Raw genomic sequence first — 15,728 nt, forward strand, 5'->3', positions numbered from 1 at the left:
CTAAGGTCAATGTTATTACATGGAAAAGTTGGAAGGGTGCTGTGTTCCTCAAATGTGTTGCCAGCTCCCTCCTCCATGTGCATTATGTACCTTTTTATTTTTATTTTTTATTTTTTTTTCCTTTTTTTCTTTTATTTAATATGAAAAGAAAAACAACCCTTTTTTCTTGTTATGGGGAATTTGAAAAGAGACATCAGTTGTCATTGCCCATGTTCAGTTTTTATCTCTAAGTCTATATGACACACACAGACACAAACATACATATATAATGTCAGCCCAAATTTCATGTGGAATATGTGTTAGCAGTGCTGTCATTGAGAATGTCTGTTTTGCTTACACCTGTTCTGTTGTCATGTAAAGCTGTTGTTCTTTTATTCCAAAGTGACAGACTTTGCCATGTGGTGATACTGCTTTACACTAGGGCATAAGACATGCATCATCTGCTTTCTAAATAGTGTAACTAGATTTTAATAGAAATGTAGTTATTGCTAGAGATTATTGTAGACTCAAATACATTCTGAAATGAACATGAATCCTAGTGCTTTTCTGTGTGTATGAGGAGGCTCAGAAAAAGTACTTAGGTACATGACAGGCAGTCATGCTCCCCTTGGCTTCTTGGCCATATGGCCAGCATCTGCTGCTTTCTAATTTCTTAAATCAAAAGGCTCATGAAGTACAGAGTGCACTCAGTTTCACTGTAAAAGAGGGGTACTTGTATATCATGGCAAGAGTATAGTGGGTGGTGCTAATCTAATATTGCTTGGACTTTAGGCTCTACTCTGTAATATATAGCACATTCTCTTGAATAAGTCATGCTGTAAGTCAGCCAAGAGATTATTTTTCTTCATGTCACGTCACTGTCATATCAGGCTTAGCATCGTAATCAGGACATACATTGATAACCAGACATGGTGAGTCACATAAGCACAACAGGAACAACTCTTCTAGTTGGAGGAAATGAAGTTGTGAGATGCACAGTGCTAAAATGCCATGAGGGTAGGTGTGCCTTCCAGGATACCCTTCAACAGACTAGCACAAAGAGAAATATAACCTTCTTAGTCCCCACTTGTACTCCCTAGTCAGTCTCTATCTGAGCCTATAAAGTATTAAAAGATGTACTAATCTGTGGCCTGTTGAGGGGAGAACTTACCTGCTTTATTTGGGTAACAATGTTCTCCTTAAGCTGATGTTTAATCATACATAGCTGCTTTTAGGTTACACATTTGATTGCACTTCTGTCATGTTTTGTTGTTTTTATTTTAATTAAAATAAAGCTTCAATCATTCTGAGCCAAGTACGGTGTGTCAACTCTAAGGGGGAGGTGTGGGTCAGGTGTGCTGGTGGTAACGTGCTGGGAATGTCTAGTTATTACTTGTCCTGAGAAAGTAAAGCAAGACTTCTATGAGTAGCTCAGCTGAATTCAGAGACCAGAAGCATACTTTATTTTGTGCCCTCTATGATCTAAAATGAAAGTGACGAGAGGAAGGTCTAAGATAGTAGATATAGTTTACCCAGGTCTTTTGGCTGATAAGCATCGATGAGTAGAATCAGGTAGAGAAGAACTGGGAAGACCTTTCCTACCATGAAATCAAGGGAGACTGGCACAGAGACTGCATGTCTTGGTTAATCTGTCTTCTCCTCACTGCTCTGCACACAGAGGCAGTGTCTGTGCTGTAGGGATAGCAGGGGTGTTTTGCACTTCTTTTGATCAGACAGGGTAGGGGCTGACAGGTGCAGATACCTGACAGCATCTCTGCACACTATGCATATTACATATTGTGAGTACTCACTTCTGCTGGCAACACACCATTTCAGCAGGTCTTTCAACCTGTCTGCCTTCTTCTGTCTGCTTCTCCCCTCTACACAACACATAGCTCAACACGCATTCGTATCAATTTATGCTTGCATTAATTCCATTCTTCATTGCCCTTTTGGGTATATCCCGAATCCCATCTTTCTCTCATAATTCCTTCTTAGTCAGTGTTACCTACTCTTCAATTGCCATGCTATCTGCCATTTCCCCTGTAGTATTTACCTGCTTGCTTATTCATGTCACTGGTCTCCAGTAATGTAAAATAAGTATGCAAAATATTTAGGTAAGATAACTGTAAGATGTGTTATTGTACATTTTGGAATTACTCACTATTCAGTGTGAAAAAAAAATATTTTCTAGGAAAGGGTAATTTGAAAGTATGCTGTTTGCAGGGACTGGTATTATCTTTCAGTGATGATAGTCTGTTTCTGGCATACAAAGTGAATGAGCAAATTGCTTCGGCATGAGGGGTGAGGAGAGTGATAATATACTAGTCATTAAATGTCTTCATTTTATGGCTTTCCAGGTTATTCTCCCTGATCTTGCTGTCCTGAGAATAGCAGTGTATGATGACAATAACAAGTTGATCGGTCAGAGGATCCTGCCTCTGGATGGTCTACAAGCAGGTTACAGACACATTTCACTTCGAAATGAGGGCAACAAACCACTCTCTCTTCCGACGGTTTTCTGCAACATTGTGCTTAAAACATATGTGCCTGATGGTTTTGGAGGTGAGATAAGCCTGTACTTCAGCATGCAGTACATTTTGAGTGCTGTGGAATTTACTGTATTGTAGAATTCACTTCCAGTACATCAGCTGGGAGTAGACACAATGTTGGAGGGCTGCAAAGATTTAGTATCTTCAACACTGTGGCAACCCCATTTGTTCAGTTAAGAAACAAAATTTCCAACCAAGTACCTCAGGTAAATGGTTGTTAAATGTATCCTGTTAAACTCCAAAATGATATGGAGAATATGCTAATACTAGGGTTATCTCTGGTTTTCTTTTTGTTCAGAAAGATGTTAATTTATTTATTTTTTTCTGACATATGTTTACAAGGGTAACATGTATTTTAGCTATATTGTTTGTCCAGTATGTATAAACAATTGCAGCAGAATCTAGATGCACATTTTTTCAATTTTTTACCCATGAGAATATTGGTATATATTGAAAAACAAAAACAAAAACAAAAACAAAACGAAACACTGGTGATGAAAGAATTTAGCATCCAAAACTTTTCTGCATTTATCTCTCTCAATTTTACATATTTTACTGTCTTGTAATTATTTTTAGGGAAGTTGTTTTTAATCTGAGCCATTCCCATGATCAGTTTGGCAGGGTCACTGCCACATCTGGATATGAGCAAACAGCTGAGAATAGTCACTACACCAATTTAGTCTGTGTAGTGTAAGTTCACACTGAGAATGAACTTCTGGGAAATGCCTTCTTCACAGCAGATGAAATTCACGTGTATATCAGACAATGCATAAATCATTTAAAGCTGCAAAATAAAAATTATGAAAATTATGTTAAATGTTAATGCTCTGACTCAGTGACAAGTTGAAGCTTACCTTATATGTGATTAGTGAGATGCTGATAAAAATGGAATTTTGCTCTTTGCAATTTCAAACCTGATGTCTACCTTAAGAATTCCTGCAGCTACTCTGAGTGGCATTTCCATAGTACAAACTAGAGGAAGATAGTATTTGCTTAACACATTAGATAATGTATCTTCAAGACTGTTTGGTGGTATTTATTTAGGCTTTTAAAAGTATCAATAACTTCATGGAAAAAAAATAGGCATTTACAGAACTATTTGTGTAGGTCATACATGAAATCCTGCTGTGATAAGTCAGCTGGAGCTCTGCTACAGGACTTGGAGCACTACCATGCCTTTATGCAGCATGTTTGAACAACAGTAATTAACTTCAGGGATTTAGTCTGAAGACAAATGTAAGCTTCTGCTTAAGCTTGAGATTCTCAAAGCTGTAACTGAACTGTGAATCTAAGGGATTCATTTAAGCATATGTTTTAATTCTTTTCAGAACTTCAGTTTTTGACAGTTAGTGTCTCTGTTAGAAATATTTTCTAAACTAGGGGCGTGCTTCTGATTTGGAAATGGCATTTTTCTGCATGCTACCACACTTCTTCTGTGAGTAGGATTTAAACTTAGTGGAGTTTAATTTGTCTAAGCGTTGGAGCATACTGGTTGTGTAGGGAGAAAAATTGCATTTTTTTTTTTTTTTAATGCATTATACAAATTCAAAAGTGAAAAACTTGTGTTTCAAGGAGAATTTGAACACCAGTTAAGGATTTGCCAATTGTGTACTGTTCAGTATTGGCTGATATACTATTTGGTCACCATTGCTTTTGATGGTTTATCTGGTAAAGGAGAGAATAGGAAAACATTAATACCCCTAATTAACTTTATTCTTAAGTAAAATACTGCTAGAATGAGAAAACTGTCTTGTTGAGGAAAACAGGCTCCATATTAATATGAATAAAAAGAAGTTCAGTTATTCTCTTCTCCCATCCCCAGATAGTTTTGATGTGTATTGTGTATTTTTCTCATCGATATAGAACAAGCCGATGAACAACTGGGAAATAACTTTTGACACTCAGGTGGAATCGTCAATATTCTCCTGACATGTTTTTAAGTACCTGTCATCTGCAGTACACCTCTCTTTGTTTTATGAGCTGTCATAAAGATCTTTATGATTGTTTTAGCAAACCTGTGGGAAGGTATAAGTTGATTCGGTAGCTGCATGCTTTTTTTTTTTTTTTTTTTTTTAAATTTCTTTTAATTTAAAAATTTAAAAACTTGTACTGGATAATAACTAGAGTTATTAATTCATTACAGGCCTTAAAAGATTCTTAACTATTTATATTCTATTTATATTTTTTTTGTGGGATTTACTGATTTTTTGTGGTTTTTCTGCATCAGATACTCTGTTCCCAATAAAATAAAATGCTGGTGCAAATTAATGCAAATGAAGTAGCATTCTCCAAAGAGAAGCATCTGTAATAGGAATCTGTACATCAGTAAGCATAGTTACTTAAGGTAATTGTTAGAATCTTCTGTAATGCACTCTTCCTTTTATTTGATTATTATTTCTGTATTTAATTGGAATTCTTTTACAAAATGCTATTCCCTTCCCCCACGTTGCTTCACCAGGGAAAATGACAAACGTAAGCAAAGGACAAATGACAATGTGGAAAACAGTGATGAGTCACATCCCACTTGCAGAAATGCTGAGCCTTTGGTGATGTACTCCTGTGGTTAGTAATACAGTTCAGAAAGGTCTCACTCTCCCAAAGATGTTAGTCATTTTTACCTTGAAGCTCATGGTAATCAGGTTCCATTTTCAACTGACGCATCGTGTTCACAGGTTGCCCTGAGTGTTCGTAGAAAAGTACGTGCCAAGGACAAAAAGGCATAATTACTAAGTTAGGAAGGGGACTGGAGCACCTCTCCTGTGAAGAAAGGCTTAGGGAGCTGGGCTTGTTTAGCCTGGAGAGGACTCTAGTGAGACCGTATTGTGGCCTTCCAGTACTTGAACGGATATCATAGGTAGGAAGGATACTGACTTCTTGTGCAGGCAGATAGTGATAGAACAAGAAGGAACAGTTTTAAACTAAAAGAGAGATTTAGTTTAGATGTTAGGAAGAAATTATTTATTCAGAAGGTGATGAGGCACTGGCACAGGCTATCCAGAGAAGCCCCATCCTTGGAGGCTTTCAAGGCCAGGTTGGATGGGACCCTGGGCAGCCTCATCTGGTGTGTGGCAGCCCTGCCCACAGCTGGGGGTTGGAACTTGGTGATCTTTAAGGCCCCTTCCAGCTCAAGCCATTCTATGATTCAATCAGATCTGAAAATAAATGTCTGAAAATAAGTTGTAGCTGCATTTTGTGTATGTAAAGTACAGGTTCAGAAGATATGTTTGGGTTACGACCGTTATTGTTGGCGGCATATTTAGTACCTATGAAGGCAATGCTATCTATTTAGTACAACGTCAAGGGGAATTGAAGCCCAGTCTGTGCTATTTTCCATTAGAAACACATCCAATGTTTTCAGAGAAGACCACAGAATAGCTTAGATAGGAAAGGAGATTGCATAGTCCACCCCCAGTTTGATCAAGAAAGACAGGAAGCTTCCTTTGAAAGCTTTTAATGGGTTGGGTATTTTTTTGCAAATATAGTCAATGGGCCAGTTTCTCTGTCCCAGTCATTGTAAGCTAATTTGGAAAATGGCCAAAAGTATGACGTGGGACATAGACAAAACTGAAATGATGAAAATTGTAAGTGTCAGAACTGCTATTGCAGAAACATTTGTCTAGTGAGTCCATCTAGGATATAAGGATACAAAAATAGTGTACTAAGGAGCTAAAAATAGGGGTTTGCCACATTCGGTAAAGAAAAGGATTCCTTACAAGTAAATCACCGTGCATGGTCTCCTGGATTCTCACAAAAAAAGCTTGAGTTAATGAAATGTCAATATTTTTTAGTGAATGATGAGTCAGACTGCAGCATTTTAACTTCCTTTCCTAAGTTACTGCTCTAACAAGCAAGGCTTATTAACTGACTCCAGTGATCCTTTTGTCCTTTTGTGTAATACTAAAGTTAAGTTTCAGAGACATCATTACAACAGATTGTTGCTATGATCTCCGACAATGTGTTCATATTGTAAATAGTGAATCAGTTTAATTTATAAAATTGTTTCTTGCTGTGGAGGTCTTCCATTGCCATTTGTGAAATTTTTGGTTTTGAGATTGGCCGTGGAAAGAGATTATTCCGCATGAAGGTAAATGTTCCCATGTCTTTGTCTTCCTTCAGAACAGTGCTTACACATCCATCGCTGTATCTAGAAAACACACTATGTAATTTATGCAGTTAAGCTTACTCAGTGCAATTTTTAATTTTACTTTTACAGATTTCTTTTATGCTCCAGTGTGGCAGTAGGGGGTGGAGGTGGAGGAGGAAGGAATAGCATATTCACCCTCATTCCTGATCCTAATTCTGATTTCATGTCAGTGCCATTGTTTCTAATTTTATTGGAAACAGCTAAGGTTGAGTTCAGGTAATTGGTATGCTGACAGCCAAAATGATCAAGCACTATGCTCTGTAGACGCATCCACCCAGCATGAGAGACAGTGCATGATAGTGTTGGATTTTATTGTAAAAGAGTGGTTAGAGTATTATTGTTTGTGTTTTGCTGAAAAGGAAAAGGATCTGCTCGTAGGGAAGGTGTTTGATTTACTCCCTTAGGCAGAGTAAGCTTCTGCAACATAAACTTGTCTAGTAGTGCCACGTATGCAGTTTGGATTAAGAACTACAAATAGAATTCATACATTTTCATGACAACATGTGAGGAGTTCATGGTAATGGTATAGTTATGGGTGACACTGGGTGTACAGCATCCAGGGGCTCATCTCTGCTTGTGTATTCAGGAGGATTCTGTGTGCCCATAGGGAATGAGAGAAGGAGTATGAGCTGGAGTATGGGATGCCAGAGACCAAGGTTGGAAGAAATGGTGCCAGCACCCACTACAACCCACATTCTGCTTAAAATCCTGAAGAAACCAACCTTGGTTCCTTACTGTCCTCTGGGAAGCTGAGGGTAGAAGATTACTGAATAGGAGGAAATAAGGAGATCCTTGCTGTTTCAGTGGAGCCTTTCTTTTGTACTAACTCCCCCGGTAGCCTGGATAGGCAGTCAGCACCACTTCAAATAACCAAGAGACAAAGTTGTTAGTGCTGTGTCACTCAGCAGATTCCATTCTGTTCTCAAATTCTAGTGTCACCAGCAGGGAGTAACGCAGAGTATCCATGCTATGATGGATTTAGAATGTGATTTCCTGAATAAACTGCCTGAATTAATGCCACACCCTTGACACTTTTAAAACTGATTCATGTTCCTAATATGCTCAGATGCTATTTTGATGAGCACTTTCTGTCCTGACAAATTTACTGTATGAACCTGAGCAATTTTTGCAAGTCAAAGCTCATTCAGTAGTAGCGATGGTCTTGTGAAAGGTAAAACTAAATGCTTCTGAAAATGATAAAAAAGATGAAGTTTTTTTCTTTTTCTTACAGATATTGTGGATGCTTTGTCAGATCCAAAGAAATTTTTGTCTATTACAGAAAAAAGAGCAGACCAAATGAGAGCTATGGGTATTGAAACTGTAAGTGGAACTTAATGACTAACAGCTCATTTGTATTCATATTATGATGCAAAACACATTGCTTAGAACTAGAAACTTGGGGAAGTGAGAAGAGTGATATTTTAGTAGGTTTTTAAAATATGTTACAAATACTTTACTGAGAATTGTCTTATTTGAAAGTTCAGTTCAATTTTCCAAAGTATGTATTAAAGTAAGCAAGTTCAGAAATTTCCTGTACACCAAATGTTGTACTACAGGTAAAATAGCAATTTATTTATTACAATGTGAATGTTTCTTCCAGAGTGATATAGCTGATGTACCAAATGACACTTCAAAAAATGATAGAAAAGGGAAAGCTAATAACGCCAAAGCAAACGTGACTCCTCAGAGTAGCTCTGAGCTTCGACCAAGTACCACAGCAGGCTTTGGGTCTGGGACCGATGCTAAGAAAGGTAAACAAAAATCCTGAGCCAATCCTTCAGTTCTGGTGCAGTTCAGAAAGCTACAGAGAAGTACTTGTTACTCATTTTTAGTTTTGCAGTTCTGTTTACCTTTTGAAAATAACTTCTTCAGTCACTGAAAGCAGTCAGTGTATACAATATATACAATTTTGCAAGAAAATTGTATATATTACCAAAAAGGCTCTGTAAATCCAATACGGATTTATTTTTCTAAGTGACCCCTTTGTGTAGCTCCATGCCAGATACCAATAGAACCTACATGACTCTGGGAGAAATTTACCAGAGATCTACTGAAGCCACACCGATAGGAATGACTGTTTTCTGGCAATGCTCCGCAGGAGTTGTTCTACTTTAGTTTTTCTCTCTACAAATCCCTTGGCAGAGTTGCAGATTTAAGTAATTAAAGTATTTATAATTCATTGGATTCTGTAGAGATTTCCCAACAATTAGAGATATTTTCAGTGTATGGTTTTACTCTGATTATAGAAATGGCATGTTTATTGTCAAAAATATCCATATTAAAAGTGCTCATTTAGAAGTGAATAAGTATTTTTTTCTCATTATTCATTGTTCACTTTACAAAATCACCCCGTAGAGCCAAGTGGGATTATTTGTTTTTCACAGATCATCACAGGTAATGAAGATTAAGTGAGAAAATAAATTTGTACAGCTGAATGAAACACAATAAATGTTTCTGTTAATGCCCACAAGATTTAGTCTGGTTCACTCTCTTTCATCCATCTTGGCCCAAGGGGATCAATGGGAATGGAAAAGAGCACTGTTCTTGTTCTTAAACATTAACAGACAACTGAATACAAACGTGTGAAAGGGTCAATCTTTTGAGAAATAAGACGCCATCTATCATGAGTCACTTCTGGCAATAGAACAGGTCATCCCTGGCACCTTAATTTTTTCCAAGTTCTTCCCTGCTGTAAACCCCAGATTTTTTTTATGCAGCAAGATATTTTCATATTTCATGTATCATCATCAAGATACACATGTTAGTTCTATTGAGCATTAATTCAGTATGAAATTTGCAGGAGGTGGCAATTGATTCATGGTTGCTATGGAATCAGACTTGTTGAATGAAGTAAATAACTTTACGCTTTAAAGTGAAAGCCTAAGGAAGTTTGTTTAGAAAAAGGCACACCTGTTGGTGTCCTGTTTGTTCCTCAGTTGAATTCACCTTAGAAGACAAGAAGTCCTTTACAAGGAGGGAGGAATCTTAAGAGTCCATGAACACTATTAACAGCAGTTAACAAAACGTACTGAGTTAACAGCTAACAAAATACATTGAGGTGTACTTAGGAGCAGTCTAAGGTTGTTTGGGGTTGGTTTTTTTAATGTGAAAATATGAAAAAAAGACCCTACAAATTATAACTCTTATGGCATTCTGTTGGCATTTTTGTTCACGTTTACATGTAGGATATGCTAAGTAGTTTACACATATAAATATATATGTAATATATCACAAAGCGTTTATGAAAGTGTAAAGATGAAATGACATTGTTTTTGTTTGCATTGCAGTTCAGGTGATCAGAATAAATTTTCATTCCTCTGAACAGTACTTTTATTTTTACATGATAGATTTGATAGTGGCATTACATTTTAATTTCTAATTCTTTTTTTTTTTCTTTTGAGTTTCTCATCCATTTTAGTTCTTCTTTAGTATTAAACTGTACTATTGTTTCTTTTCCCAGACCTGATATTAATCTAAATGCAAAGTTTACTTCTACTAACATACAGGATGCAAGTACAATTTCAATTCTGTAATTTTTGTGTTTTAAATGAAGGAGAATAAATATATATAGCTCTTCATGTTGTCATGCACAACCTCACCAGAGAAAGATTCCCCCTGAAACCAGAGGTGCTGGAGCAGTCTCCAGCTATGTAAAAAATTACGAAATTTGCAAAGTTGGACTTTAATGTACATAAATTGCTTGTTGTGTTTTCAGAAAATCAACTTTTCCAATTTTTATATTGCTGTGTTTTGACACTTCAGTTGCAGAACTGTAAGATTAAAATACCTTCATCAATTCCTTTTTTTCACAAGGCAATTGATTGAGCGGTGTATTTGAAAAGGAAATTAGCAGTATTTTTGCTACGTCTTAATGAATTAATTTTTCAATAACCTGACTTTTTAATGGTACAAAACAGTGATTAATTGTTAACTAACATGTAGATTTCTATGTTAAAACTCTAAGTATGAAATACAGTTCTATGCATGAAGTTTTAGATAAACTGTATCAATACCTTCCTAGGTATAGACCTAATTCCTCAAGTGAAGATAGAAGATTTAAAGCAAATGAAGGTAAGCATGGACATAGGCTTTTCAAGATGTGTTCCTAATTATCTGTTTCAAGTAGCCATTATTTTATCTGTTTGCAGTCAATGTGACCAAAGACAAATTGATCCAATTTCTTGTTTTTGTAGGCTTACATAAAACATTTAAAGAAACAGCAGAAAGAGCTGAATGCCTTAAAGAAGAAGCATGCAAAGGTAAAATCACTAAGAGCACTTGGAACAGCACAGTCTAATTGAAAAAGAGCTGCAACTTTCACTAGTATGGACGGTTCCTAATTGAAATGAATGAAAACTAAGGAACTAAGACCATCAAGAAAGGGCATTTCTGTTTTAATTGTACTGCAATTTATGCTCAAGTAAACTAATTTTCCCTTTAGCAGCTCTTTTTTATGTCTTCCTGATTTTGGCATGCTTTGTTTGACCCATGTGGAATCCAGAACCTACCTTTTGTGGATGATGATTTCATCTAGCTCCCTTTTGGATGACATATTGACACATAGTTTGAAAAAAATGGAGTAATGATGTGACAGGGTGATGCATCAAAGGCAGACTCTGGAGAAACTGCAAAATTAACAGACAAAACTGGAAAGTGTAACTAAAAAAATGAAATGCACTATTCCTCTTCACATATGTTTGTATTACCACTTTATAGTTAGCTGCTTGAAGGGTACTGTTGACAGTGGTATCTCAAATGTGGCAGTATCACAAGTATACTTCACATTATAAAGTTATGATCCATTTTCTCCTGCTTTTTATCACTAGCAAATCTTTTCTCATGTTACAAACAGTGAAGTAACAGGTGAAAGTAGTATTTTAGTGATGCATGCACATCTCTTCTAGCGTTTGCAGCAGTAACTCCCTTGTTCACTTTGATTGCAGATTTCATACAGATCTGATCTACTGTAATAATATCTTGGCATTTTTAGTATCACTGTTTCTTTTCATGGCTGTCATTTGGACATGGGGTACTACGTATAATGAAGTATGAGGAAATTACATTCAGTAATTGACACTTTCTTGTGGCTTGTAATATTAAAAATAGTGTAAGAAAATTGAATAACTATTTAACTTTCGGATTCCATGCTGACCCTGTGCAGAGGTGAAATGAGTGATTCCCTCACTTTAATGTTGTGTACAAAGTCCATGCTCAGGAAAAAGTCTCTGCCATCCGCGTCTAAAGTAGCACTTCTATCCCATACGGATGGGTTGCTGTGAGCATCTTGCGAAGATGTTTTGTTCCTATCTGAATCATTGCATAATAGGTAGTTTCCAGGCCTTCTTGGGATTGATCTTTTAGGAAGCTTCTCACAGCTGGATACTATCAAAAATTTCATCAATTTGCTCAGGCTTGCACTTGCTTTTTCTAATCCAGGCGGAAAATTGCCAGCAACAGTAAGATGCTGTGCTCTCAGAAGGGCTTTCAGCATTTGCTCAAGAACAATTATTTTTGTTCTGAGCTACTCTGTGTCCTGTTGTTTTCAAGTATGAACTGAGTGAGTGAAATTCTGCCCTAACAAGAAAATGCTTGTCTAGAACATGCCTTGCTAAAGGCCTTATGTAAGTGCAACTTCTTAAATTTAAAGAGCATCTGATCAGAAGAGTGTGGCCATAGTAGTACATAGATGAGCTTAAGAAAGTGCCTAGTGTACTCATCGGTATTTTTAATGTATTTTATAAGCCAGAAAGGAGGCTGGGCACTGTGCAGTTGATAATCCATGATCATTTGCGGAAAGCCCTTGTATTAAACACATTGAACTTAGAAGTTCCAGGAATAGGTTGGCTCTTATGTTGCTGTAGACACTCCTGAGATCTGGATGAATAAGTAAACACAAAGGAATTGTTCATGTCATTTAAGGAAAAACAAAATCCAACTCTTTTCTGTCTAAAGTTGGCTTTGTAGAAAGTGCATTTTGTAAATGAATGCATGCAAGTGTGGAAGAGAGAGGGTGGAGGAGGAAATGACTGTTTTAAGCAATGAAGGAGCTAAACGGGTAGCCCAGAGCAGAGTTAGTTGAGGAAATATCAGGAGTAAGTGTCCTTTTTATTAACAACATACACTTAGTGTAAAGAAGTATTAGCATGCCTGCTGAAATGCTGTCAGAATTTGGTTGCTTTGTAAGAAAATACACATTGTATTATCAGCCTTCATTAAATAAATGCGTAGGACAGTTACAAACACCACATTTTCAGATTAATCATTAGAATTTCTTTTGCATCACCCACAGTACAGCTTCAGTGTCCCTGGTGCAGGAAGGATGTGTAACCTTCCAGAGCAAAAGGCCCAGTGGAAAATTGGTTTTATTTGGGTTCTGCTCTGCAGCTTAGGCATTTACAGGGCTTTTGAAGAGTGGTGCCATCTGCCAGGTCTGTGTTGTGATTCAGAGGTTATTTCAACTTCTTGGTGTGGTTTAAACACTTCTCTTTAAAAGGTATTAAACCTCTCCTGCATTTCACAAGTCTTACCTGTTTTGTACTCTACATTCCTTAGAAATGCCTCAGTACCAATATACTTCAAATGTTAAGTGTGAATGATCCCTGCATTATGTAATTATAAATATTCTTTTAAAAAAGGAGTAATAATAAAACAAGCATAAAGTGATGTCACTTTGTGATGTAAATAAAGTGATGTACACACTATGTGTGTATGTACACAGGTACAACAGTTGCAAGGAGATATATCACACAGGAAAAACAAAGTAATGGCAGTATGTTGAGGAATAAGAGAATTTTATCATGCTTCTGGAATCAAAATGGCTGAAACACTGACCAGCAGCAAAATAAGAAGGAGGATAGCATTAAACAAATACACAGCCAGAGAGTACTATATTCTGAAAATCCAGGCACCATTTTGTTTTTGTATAGGATCCTTGGAGAGCTGGATTTAGAGTCTTTACTGTTCTTTTTTCCACTTCCATATGGGAAAAATATGACCTCTTATCATGCTTGTCAGTATTCAAGAGGCATTTGGGTAATGTCCTTAATATGCTTTAACGTTTGGTTAGCCCTGTAGTGGTTAGGCAGCTGGATAAACTTTGTAGGTCCCTATCCTATTTTATTTTACTCTACTCAGTGCTACTGTATCCAAGTAGAATGGAGATAATTACAATACAAACATTCTGTGACTGATAAAGTTCAGTCTGCTCGTTCTGTAATATCAGATGAGTGGCTTGCCAAAAACTGCAACTTTCATTCAGGATTGAGATTCATGTAAAAGGTACATATGCAGAGTTATTTAAAAACAAAATAAGGCTTTTAAAGAAATCCATACAGGTTGTAACGAGCTAAGCAAGTAGAGATTAAAGACAGAGCAAACTGTAGTGAATGCTGAAGGGGAACAACATTTCACAAGTCCTGTAATTCTGTGAAATTCATTCTTCTTCCTTCAGGCTCTCTGTTCTTACCCAGGCTACAAACTTAAGTAGAGGATTGGGTTCAAAAACTTATTCATTTGCAACAGCTCTGTTACAAAACAAAACCACTTCTTCTGAAATAGGGAAACTGTATTGGTACACTTGATTCTGAAACTGAACTCTTATACTTCAATAGTCATTTCGTTTGGCATTTGAAAAAAGAGTGACAAATGTTTGTAATGATTACCATTAAAAAAAAAAAAATCCATGCTAGGTCTAACTTCTTGTTAAGTCTTAGTTCTGGTAATCTGGACATTCGGTCATTTTAAAATAATGCAGCCAGCAAATTCTGCGTTCTGCAAAATTTTTTAGAATCTTAGGCAGCTTTTGAAACACAATGGTTCCAGCCTACAGTCCTCCAATTTCCTCCATATGAATGTTGGGTTTTGTTTTTTATTTATCAAGATAGATACTGAGTACAGTAAATGAGTGGCATCATAGGAAGATGGAATAAAGACCAAGAATACGTAATCTGACTCTGATAAGAGTCAGTCACTGATTTCATCATTTAACAGCCTGCTTCTGTGGACTCCTACTGGATGTTAATCTGTTGCAGGAATGTTAGAGTTTTTGTGCCTCTTGTGTTAAACAGAGGAGGAAGCAAAATAAGGAAGGATTACTCAGTATATTCTCTATCTGTCAAAGGTGCAACAGATCACCGTGGTAAAGAGCTCTGTCAGTTTCAGAGGTGATATTCACAAATGTTCACTCAGGGAATTTAATATGGCCATAGGCACTATCCAGATCTGCACAGTTATCACCCAAAATATGAATCCTATAATCAGTCTCCTGTGAATTTATATTGACATTGAATGTGTGTACTGTTTGAAAAGAAATCTTTTCAAGAAAATGACCGTGAAAAATAATCTTCATTTTGCATTTCACAATGCAAAAGAGAAAGTATAAAGGACTCTGGGGTTCTAGATTAATAAAATTCTGCAAAAGAGGTTGTGGATTTGGAAATGATAGTTTTTCTTTATTTCATCATTGTGGTATTCTGTAATGAAAGTCTTCCATACTTCAGTTTTTAGTTGTGTAAAGGAGTATTTATGTTATATTAGAGAGATTCATGTAGGAATAATTGTTTGTATCCTAAGATCTTACTTCTTGTCTTCAACAGACTGACTTATGATATTCTTTCCCTTTTTAAATGGAACTGCATCTAATTCTTTATTTTTTCCATAGATAATCAGGCTGTAATTTGCGTCCTTCTGTATCAGTTAGCTGACCACTCAGCTGAACTGTGCCTTCAATTTTCAATATAATCATTAAATGCAATTTCTGAATATATCTGAGGAAAAGACGTATAAAATCAAACCACAGATTCAGTAGTCCTGAGGAAATCAGGAAAGTTATAGCTGAGGAGAGTTTTATCTGCAAACATATTCTGAATAAGTCTAGAACATTTTTCCACCTGGAACTTTGTACCTAAAAATAAAAAATGCTGAAAGTGTTTTAAGATGTTAGAAACCACTTGCATTTTCTGGAGCCTTGACAGAAGTTTTGGATGCAGCAGCTAGCTGTAATGAATTTTCCTTTGAGTAAAGACAGAAAATCAGTCATATCAGCTCAATCACTT

The 15,728-nt window shown here is 36.5% G+C and overlaps 1 protein-coding gene across 6 annotated transcripts in view; it reads left to right on the forward strand.

Moving 5' to 3' along the window:
- The window catches only part of PLCB4 (phospholipase C beta 4), a 239,374-nt gene that overhangs the window by 194,999 nt on the left and 28,647 nt on the right, over positions 1–15,728 (forward strand). For all 6 annotated transcript variants that reach the window (XR_006168825.1, XR_006168830.1, XR_006168831.1 and 3 more), the window contains 5 exons: positions 2,340–2,544; positions 7,907–7,995; positions 8,276–8,426; positions 10,697–10,746; positions 10,869–10,934. Coding sequence is in view for 2 of the 6 variants with exons in the window: in XM_042818950.1 (XP_042674884.1) it covers positions 2,340–2,544; positions 7,907–7,995; positions 8,276–8,426; positions 10,697–10,746; positions 10,869–10,934 (561 nt within the window). In the remaining 4 variants the exon portion in view is untranslated. The remainder of the gene's footprint in view (positions 1–2,339; positions 2,545–7,906; positions 7,996–8,275; positions 8,427–10,696; positions 10,747–10,868; positions 10,935–15,728) is intronic.

Source organism: Centrocercus urophasianus, unplaced genomic scaffold (assembly GCF_019232065.1).
Source record: "Centrocercus urophasianus isolate 14NV4802_14NV808 unplaced genomic scaffold, USGS_Curo_1.0 seq_10, whole genome shotgun sequence".
Classification (NCBI taxonomy): Eukaryota; Metazoa; Chordata; class Aves; order Galliformes; family Phasianidae; genus Centrocercus; species Centrocercus urophasianus.